General features: G+C 32.2%; 1 protein-coding gene across 1 annotated transcript; it reads left to right on the forward strand.

Annotated features, from left to right (window-relative positions):
- Positions 1-501: 501 nt before the first annotated feature.
- Positions 502-6,902, forward strand: LOC134527833 (putative nuclease HARBI1). Its single transcript, XM_063360781.1, has 4 exons — positions 502-3,844; positions 4,098-4,245; positions 4,339-4,483; positions 4,744-6,902. The coding sequence occupies exons 1-4, from the start codon at positions 3,717-3,719 to the stop codon at positions 5,043-5,045; spliced, it is 723 nt and encodes a 240-aa protein (XP_063216851.1). The 5' UTR covers positions 502-3,716; the 3' UTR covers positions 5,046-6,902.
- Positions 6,903-10,280: the final 3,378 nt, after the last annotated feature.

Genomic DNA, 10,280 nt, shown 5'->3' on the forward strand with positions numbered 1-10,280 from the left:
TCTGCACTCTGGAACGACCGCGTCGGTAGTCCGCTGATCGCGTTTCGGGCTCCGTCAAGTTAAATCAAAGCTGACGTCGAGCAGCAGTACTAAGATGTAGTCCGATCAGAAAAGGGATGTTTCCCTATTTACCTTTTGGTTTTTAATTTTAGTCATCTCAGCATAGCCTCTACGTAGTAATCCTAGTTTCTCCGCGGACCAAATTTCTTGTCTGGTGCCGCATATATTTTTTTCTTTTAACCGCAACGTCGGCCGCGCATCGCCCTCCATCTTCCGACCGGGCAACATGGCTGTGCCTAACAACTACTACTACCCTGTTTTGGTAAGTTCTCTCTTCGGTCCTTTGAACTTTGTCTCTCTTGCGGTCGTTTTCTGACCCGACCTTGTTCTGTCTGTGGTGCAGATCTAATTTATTTTGGTTTGGTCTGTCCACAGACAGGGTCCTGGTACCCCCCCCCCCCCCCCCCCCCCCCCCCCAAAGAGAAAGAAACCATCATGGGGAACCAAGCAAACCCGGCGACCTCCAATTTTGAATTGGTGGTTTCGCCAGTGGGAGCCCTCTCTCCCGGCCTTTTCGCCATCACCTACGAACCGCCAGAAAATCTTCAGTTCGTGAGAGCGAGTGCCAGTGAAAGTTTTATTTTGTAAATTTCCAAATGTAATTTCAAATATCAGATTAGAACCAGTTTAACAGTTTTGGTCTCTTCATCCATCTCAAAATTGTATATGTGAAATTTTTATAATTAACCAATGATAAGCTAATATGGTGATTACAGATTATTGTAAAATGTTAAAACTTTACGGTTTATTTAAGAATAATGAGTTGGAAAAATAATTTTCTATTCGCGGCCCGGGTCGGTAAATGATTAAGTAAACTGAGCTCTCTTTAAAAATGGTTAAATGATAGAAGTGTTTTCTCTTTATAGCTTGTAACATAAAATCTTGAAAACAAACTTTGATCTTAAATAAAAGGATGCCTATAAACGTAACTGTTTATTTTTTTTTACTTAAGGCAATAACGATCCACACTAAACTCCCAAGTCTTGATAGGGAGTTTACAAATTTTCTTTGTACCCACTCCGTGTCCGCCTCTGATGTTTAAATTTTGTTCTTAATTCTTCTTTTCTGCCCGCCACTTCCAAGGCCTGTTTTGTCGACATCTTGTCAATATTAATAACAAGGACACGAGGGGCGTTTCAATAGAAACACAACACAGTTTAATAACAAAAGAAAAACTCACAACGATAACAAATGCACTGAACAATACTAACTCTAAACAAATAAATACACAAAACAATAACACTTCAATTGCAAGACTCTGTTATTAACTATTTTATTATGAGTAGGGATATATTGTGCAGGTTGATAGTGATAAAATTCTGAATTGATAGTGTTTATTGCGGCTTTCTTGGTTATGTTTATCTGGTTAAAAATTCCGGCTATATGTAGGCACCGATTTATAGTCAAAACAACAGTTCGTTAAATTAAAATTATGCTTTACCAAAAGTTCATGTACGAGAAACAGTTTAATGGTCAAATTCTTCAAATTTACGTAAATTACGTCGATCAGTTTCAGTAAAATATACGTGAAACTAATAATATATTAGTTATTTCTTCAATAAATAATGTTTTTACTCTGCTATTGCTCAGGGTTTGCAGAGGTTCTGCCCTCAGACCACTGAGTAGAATTACACTGTAAATAATGCTGAAATAATAATTTAAATTTGCAATAATGTTCTACTAAATGTTTAAAATGTCCAAAGTATGAGTAACTGACTTTGAAATAATTATAATATTTAACAGTAAAGTCTCGTAAAAGTCCGTGCTAGTGACGCTACCAAGCTAAAATTGGCTACTTTTAGCTTAGAGCATAAGCCTCAATCTAATTTGTAGATAACTTATCTCTTTGCCGCGGATCTCGTTGAAAACGCTCACGGTCGTAGTTACAACAATACAAATTAGTTTCAATACACTGAATTTACAGTAATTTACAAAATTATGTAAAATATAATAATTTATATAAGGCCGGCGTCGGGATAGGCCCTGACGAAGAGACGCCTTTTCTTACTTCCTCCCTACATGACCTAATCCATGGACGCATTTCCGCCCATGGCTGTATGCTAATATCCAAAATAGCCTGCGGCTGTAAACACTGCAGCCAAGAACAGGAGGCTTATTCTAAGTTTATCGTTTCGATAAAATTTGTCGTTACCTATCGATTATCGTTTGTTCTCGACAGTATCGTATTCTAAGTTTTTTGTGGCGTCACTTTCGATGCGGAAAATCGTTGAAAACTATCGTTTCGTAACGAGAGGGTACGAGGCTATCGAGCCGAATTAATACATCGTTACTGTCAAAATGGGTGATGCGTGGAGGAGGTATTTGTTGCATGTAGCAGTCGAAATAGACGAAGATCATGCTGAAATTCAAGGCACTAATATGCGCAAAGAAAGAAAACATCTCCGGGATAGAAACAATCCCTTTGAAATGAAAGAAAACCATTTTATTGGGATGTTTCGCTTGAGTCGTGATTTAGTGCGACAGTTGTGTGAGGACTTAAAAGAACGACTGGAAAGAAAGAAGATGAACGGGTTACCTACAGAAATAAAGGTAAATATAGCATTCATTAGAAAACAATATAGTGTAGATCACATGCCACTTAATAAAAAAATTCAAATCGTGCCTTTTATATGTAAATAAAATGCAATACTATATTATTCAACAAAAAGCAATCATGCGTACTTCATACTCACTAAATACTTTGTTTAATATGGGTATTATGTACAGTATGCCTATTACGGTACCTTCTTTGCAAGATTGTTGCCCATGTGCCAGCTTTATAAGAAGTAAGTTGAGGTTAGGTTAACCCTGTACATACATACTAAAATACTATGGAATCGCAAAACTTATGCTACTTTCAAGGATTGGTGAAAAGGTGGAGGGAGGGGTTAATTACTACAATAATTGCTCATAAGTTCAAAATTCATTTTATTCAGTGCATCTTTTACCTTTCAGGGCAGGAGACACACATCCCATTTCCCCCCCCCCCCCCCCCTTTTCTTCATGCCAACATGATCATGTTATGAGGCTCTTAAATGATAAAATAGATGGAAAATGTGATGTAAATAAGCATAAAAAAATAACATGGCAGCCACCGCATCACTGCTAGGCTTTCTTATGTAAACATTAAACTGTAATTTCTCCGAAACTAATTGGAATCTCTTAGGTCCAGATTTTGCAATAGATAGAGGAATTTTAATAGCATTAAATAAAAGTGGTTTGAAATTTTTATCTCTATTTTTAAAAAAGAGGAGTTGAACTAGAATTTTACCAAAAAATTGATAGTTTCATTACGTGGAAACAAAATCAGTGGACATTTAGTACTGAGAAGACTATAGCAAATACATAAGTTTCATTTAACTCTAATTATCTCACACTTAACAAATTAAGGGTTTACCTAAACATTTTTATTGAAAATAATGTAACGCTTGTGTATGGACTATTCTTGATGTAAAAATTAACATTATTTGTTATGTGGCCCATGAAAATTCTCCCCTTTCCCAACAACATTCATTTAAAGGTTTTGTATCATTAGTAATGTAAAAATGAACATTATTTGTTATGTAGCCCATGAAAATTTGTGTTAACAGGTGTTGGCAGCTTTACGTTTCTATGCTGCCGGGAGTTACCAGTTGTCTGTTGGCCAAAATTTTGTAATGTGCATGAGCCAGTCATCAGTCAGTCGCTGTGTGACCCAAGTTAGCAGCTGTATTAACGAAATTCTGCTTGAGAGATACGTGAAATTTCCCCTTGCACCAAGAGACATCACAAATGCTCAGCAAAGGTAATAATTACATAATGAATAGCAATTTGTCAGAAACTCAATTTCTGACCTACAAGTACCTATATTCACAATGTGAATTATTTTATATTTAATGTAATGATAGTTATTTTTATACAAAAATCACCCCAATTTTCAAATTAATGAGTTTTATTTGTATTTGGTTGTAAAACATGTTTATTACAATCTGGTATGCCAATATAAGTTTAAATGTTCGTATTTCAGAGTATTTAATTTTTGATATAACTTTTTTCAGGTTTATGACCAAATATCACTTTCCTGGAGTTGTCGGTATCTTGGACTGCACACATGTTGCCATTGTACCACCTGCGGTCAATGATCCAGATTTGCCTGAACATATGTTTGTGAATAGGAAGGGGTATCATTCCATAAATGTGCAGTTGGTAAGTTTAGAAATGATGTCATCAGTTATGATTCTAAATAATGTAATGCAGAATATAACCAACATTAAAAATTGTTGTTTTTGCTTTTTTCAGATTTGCAATGCAGATCTAACCATTTTGAATGTAAATGCTAGATATGGCGGTGCAACACATGATGCATTTATATGGGCTAATTCTAGAGCCATGGTGGAAATGAGGGAAATGCATACTAGAAATGGACACACATCATGGTTGTTAGGTGATTAACATTATTCACATTATTGGGTTCTTCTGCGTGAACACAGCATTCTATTAGTAAATGTTCATGTTTGAACATACTCAGAAATTTCAACAACAGTTTGAGAATATATTTAAATATTAATAAAAAATGTTAACACATATTCATTTATTGTGAATTAGAAGTAGGCATTATTTATTCAAAAAAGAAATGGAAAATATTTTTTCATGTGCCTTTAAACAGTTATTTTTGAAAATAAATATTAATTTTTTTTTTGACAGGAGACTCTGGATACCCTCTGCAGCAATGGCTGCTAACACCTGTCGTAGGAGCAGCACCTGGGACACCAGAATACCTCTATACATCAAGGCATGTTGCAACAAGGAGCTGTATAGAGCGATGCAATGGTGTCCTGAAATCACGATTTAGGTGTCTGCGGAAAGATAGAGTTCTCCACTACAAGCCAACTAAAGCTGCATCTATTATAAATGCATGTGCAGTACTACACAACTTGGCAATTGCAGTAAGTTTTGATGCTTTGTATAAACTCATACACTGTGTTAAATATGAGTATGTATTATAACAGATGTAACTTTGCAGGCAGGGCTACCCGAGCCAGAATGTGAGGATGAACAAGTAGCAGAAATGGGCTTGGATTTCAATGTGAATGAATTCCCCGGAGAGCCAAATGTACTCCGTGAAGGAAGAAGAATTCGAAATGTTTTGATAAGAAATCATTTTACCTGAATTTATGCTTAACATTTTTGATGGAAAGAAATAAAATTGGTTGAAATTTTCTTACAGAAAATGTATATCTTTTCTATGTTTATTAAATCTATCTGCCATCATTACCTTTTAGTTATTCCAAGTTGTTAATAAATAACTGCAGCTCCTCAATTGTCATAAAATATTACATTACAACCAAAGGTGATATGTAAATATGCATTTGTTCAGCTTTAGATATTACTATTAATGAAAGTAGTCTTGCAGTATCTATAACACTTCAACAAAATGTCATATGTAGCTAGGTATTTAATCAGATAAATATTTACAATCATAAAAGTAAGAGATTATTATAAACAATCAATGAAATTAAATATCTTAAAAACTGAACAATTTTAATTGTGATTTAACTGATATGTATTTTGCAAACTTCTGTGATTTAACTTATACATATTCTGCAAACTTTCGATTAGTCAAAACAAATTAGCACAGAGAAAATAAAATTGTAAAATTAAAATTTTCCAATAAAATGCAAAACATTTAGACAACCTAGAAGCTGACATGATTCATGCCACTAGAAATAGTATATAAAACATTAATAAAGCTTTTGATTGTGTTGACCACAAAATTTTGCTCAATAAACTTCAATTTTATGGTATTAGAAATACTGCGCTTCACTGGTTTACATCTTATTTGTCAAATAGGTATCAATTAGTAAAAATTTCTGATAATACACATAGTACAGTTCACTCAAATAAAGGGTTAATTAATCTTGGTGTGCCTCAGGGGTCGATCCTGGGACCATTATTATTTTTGATTTATATAAATGATCTTCCTTCTTTTATAACTGATCAGTCAGAAGTAATTTTATTTGCAGATGACACTAGCATATTGTGTCATAACATTAAAAATCAAGAATTAATTCAAACATTAAATAGTGTATGTGATAAATTAAATCAATGGTTTAATGCTAATAATCTTACTCTAAATATTAATAAAACAAGTATCTTAAAATTTCATTTACATAAACAGTCTAACCCTGTAGTTCAATTGAATTACAGTGATACTAAAATTACAGAAGCAAATATTGTCTAATTTTTGGGCTTGTATGTAAACAATACCTTGTGTGGCAAGGAACATATAGTTAAAATGATGCCTAAACTATGTTCAGCTTGTTTCGCACTTCAATCGTTATCAGCAACTGTATCTGTTTTTTATTTAAAACAAATATATTTTTCGTTTTTTCATTCTGTAATATCATATGGGATCATTTTTTGGGCATCATCACCCTATGCTAATGATGTTTTTTTACTACAAAAAAGAATTATTATAATAATGTCTAATGTTAATCACTATGATTCTTGTAGACCATTGTTTAAGAATCTAAGGATACTTACTATGATGTGTCAGTATATATACTCATTAATTAACTTTGTAGTTAAAAATAATGATAGTTTTGATAATAACAGTGCAATACACACTTATGACACCAGAAATAAATCCGACTTGCATGTGCCAAGTAATAATACATCAAGGTATCAAAAAGGTGCACTGTATTCTGGCATAAAACTTTTTAATGCACTCCCTCATAAACTAAAAGCAATCTCCCTTTCCAACCCAAGACTTTTTAAAGTTTTACTTAAAAACTATTTATTAGAAAATTCATTTTATACATTAAATGAATATTATAATAATGTTTTAGAATAACTTATGATGATTTTGTGTGCATATTGATGTATTTAAATTTTTGTTTTAATCATTACTAATTTGATGTGATATTATGATTTTTTAATTTGATTGTTTGTATTGTTCATTTTTTTGACTTTATTGACATGTTCTATATTCTGTTAAGAATCTGTTGAAAGAATGTGGAAAAAAAAATTAAAAAAAAAATATTTAATTAACATCAAAGTTGATCTTTTACAATAGCCACCCTTAATGTTAAATACAGAACAGAAATATACACTGATTATTAATGTTACTTGAAAATAGCACAAAGGATTAAAATAGCGGTCAAATATTTTTTTTCAGTATGGTTTTAAATAACTTAAGTTGATTTAGCAAAAGTAACTACTCTGTTGTAAATAAAAACACACACTGAATTCTTGCAACATAAATGATCCCAATTGTTAAAGTAGTAGTCAAATATATTTTGCATATAGTGCAAAATAATGTATTTAACAACAGTAACACCTTTATGTAGAATACTAAATAAAAAAAGATATTGAAGTCATTGATGCTACAAAAACTAGAGCAAAAAAAGTTCAATTAGTAGTCAAATATATTTCGTATAGTGTAAAATAACTATCCCTTTATGGTAAATACTGATCAATACATACACTTAATTATTTTATGCTACTGAGATTAGCACAAAATAAAAAGGAATAACAAGAAATATATTTAAAAAGTGTAAAATTATACCTGAAAAGTTAATATATGACAACATAAACATTTTTATTTTAAATACAAAAAAAAGACATTGAAATCAGTTACTTACTGAATTAAGGACAAATAAAAAGGTAAAATTTCCTTTGTTTTTTGTAAAAATGCTGTTAATTAATTAGTTTGGAAAAACTTCCATAAACTAACCATTTTGTGAAATATCAGAAACAACATATACAATGTTAAAGGTTGTAAGGTTTATTTCATTTTTACTGCTATTGCCAACAATGCACTAGCTATGTTATTCAATGCATCAGCAACATTTTGTGTGGCCAAGGCTTGTTTTTCTGCAGCACTCGAAATTGCTTCACATGCTACTCTAATCCCCTCGCGTGCTGCAACATTTCTTTCTTCTATTTCTTGGAATGCTGCTGTTGCGGAGTCAAATGCAGCCCTAGTCACTTTTCCTTGTTTCTTAAATTTTTTCTTGTTGGACGAACAAGGAGTACTAATGTCTTCTGTGGGTGATTGTGTTGAAATTTCTGGAAATGTACTTGATGAAGAGTTAAAAGGAAATATTACCAATGGGTCATGTGGAAGTTCCATTGAATTATCATCATGTTCCGATGACATGCCAATGCTTTGAAGGTGTGTTCGGGTCAAATCTGTGGATGTAGTAGGCAGTGTAATGAGTGTAATGCTTTCTTTTGGCAAAAGATTTTCAGGAGCTGTTTCATTTGTATTGTTCATCACTGAAGAGAACCCTCCCTCTTCTACATCCATTCCTGTAGCTGATTTCATAGAAATGAAGCTCATTACTTTCTCTTCATGCAGTGATAAGATTTCCTTCTTTGGTCCCCCACCAGTAGCTTGGTATTCTCGATTTATTCTTGCTGCCTTTGCCTTTGTGAGGCATTTCCAGTCCATGTCTGCAACAGTAATAACAAAAATCATAAGTGAATTATTTGAAAAAGCAAAATGTAAAAAATATGTACATACATTTTGATAATTCTCATAATCAACTCTTTTAGGCTAGGTACTTATATGTAAAACAAAGTGTAAAAAACGTTTATTAGCTTGGCTTGCTTTACTTTCTCATATTTATAAAATTACACAAATTTTAAATAAAATAATTTAACCAGCTTAATAATTTTATGACTGAATTGATTACAATATATAAAATATAATATGGTGTCAACATCAATGGCCACACACCTCAAGATTTGTTACACTTTTACTATTTGGTAATGATCAAATAAATTTTATTAAATAAAATTGATTTGGTAATGATCAAATAAATTGTATTATATAAAATTTATTTGGTAATGATCAAATAAATTTTATGAAATAAAATTATTTACTTTAATCTTTGCATCACTTAGCATTGTATTATATGTATGTATGCATTAGCACAACATTTGTTTTTGAAACTCATGCAGGTAACTTCCATTACAATTGTGTTGTGTTTGTCACAAAAGCTATACACATGCTAATTGGTTGCTGTTTATTTTGTGAGCGTGTGTCATAACGAGAAGGGCACATCCTAAAAAGCAAATATAAATGTAAAATTTATTTTCCAACTTACAGTCTTAAGGGGATTTCAATACTTCAAATAGCTTACCAGTATTTACAGTTCTAATGAGCGATTAGGTTATGTCAGCTACATTAAAAATACTTTAAATCATTAGGGTAGTTTTGTAGGTCAGTACATTTATAAACATATACTGCAAAATCACATAAATGTTCTGTTATTAACTTTCTATTTTCACTATAGTTTACCTTAATTTCACTACCATTCACATTATTTTGTAATTTTTGTAATGTAGACCTAATTAATCTAACTTAACCAATACATTTAGTATTGCATCCTTTAAATTTACCTATCATTGCAAGGAATTTTTTTATGTTCGGCCCCTCTTCCTTAAAAATAAAGATTGAATTATGAAACAAGTTTCAAATAGTGCTAAATAATTCCTGTATTTATACCAAAAAGGTGCACTACGTTATTCCTTCCTGTTTCGGAGAAATAACCGTTAACGTGATACCAACTACTATCCTATATTTCGAAACAAGGCTTAAATAATTATTTTACAAAGTCATTCCATAAATAAATTACCTTTATCCACTTATCTGTCGTTTTTTCAGGTCCCAAACCATTCGAATTCAGTAAGTCTGCAAGTTCATCCCAGAGGTGGTTTTTCTTAGCAGTTGTGAAACCAGGCGAAAATTTGTTTCGTAACAGTTCTGGATGAGATTCGAAAAACTCCAACATTATTTGTTGTTGTCTTTCGGAAATTCGTCCTTTGCGTGAATTTGTTTTAGATTGTAAATCCATTTCACTCTCGTCGTCGTCGTGTAGGTTATAACAACAAACAATAAATAAAAACACATTCGCATCTGCAATGTAGCCACAGTTATAAACTGGAATTCTTCATCGTGGAAGTTAGTGTAATACCGAGTTTATTAATATTGTTTATCTTTAAGGTAACAACTATTATACTTAAAATAATTAATAACACTTTCTACTTTAGTATTACACACTTTTAGACGTACATAATAATTTTTATTAACATTTCTCAAGTAATTTAATAGTCGATTTTCATTTGTAACGTTGCCATTTTGACATCATTTCCACTCTCGTCTTTCCAAAGAGGGGAGGTTATCGAAAAACACGAACTTACCCGAGCGATAGCAGCGTCGTAACGATTTCTTA

Source organism: Bacillus rossius, chromosome 1 (genome assembly GCF_032445375.1).
Source record: "Bacillus rossius redtenbacheri isolate Brsri chromosome 1, Brsri_v3, whole genome shotgun sequence".
Taxonomy (NCBI): domain Eukaryota; kingdom Metazoa; phylum Arthropoda; class Insecta; order Phasmatodea; family Bacillidae; genus Bacillus; species Bacillus rossius.

Excerpts from the sequence above, each read along its gene's own strand:
- LOC134527833 (XM_063360781.1), top strand. The coding sequence starts at position 3,717 with ATGTGCATGAGCCAGTCATCAGTCAGTCGCTGTGTGACCCAAGTTAGC. Across the intron at positions 4,246-4,338 it reads ATTCCATAAATGTGCAGTTG|ATTTGCAATGCAGATCTAAC; the intron begins GTAAGTTTAGAA and ends TGCTTTTTTCAG. Across the intron at positions 4,484-4,743 it reads ACACACATCATGGTTGTTAG|GAGACTCTGGATACCCTCTG; the intron begins GTGATTAACATT and ends TTTTTTTGACAG.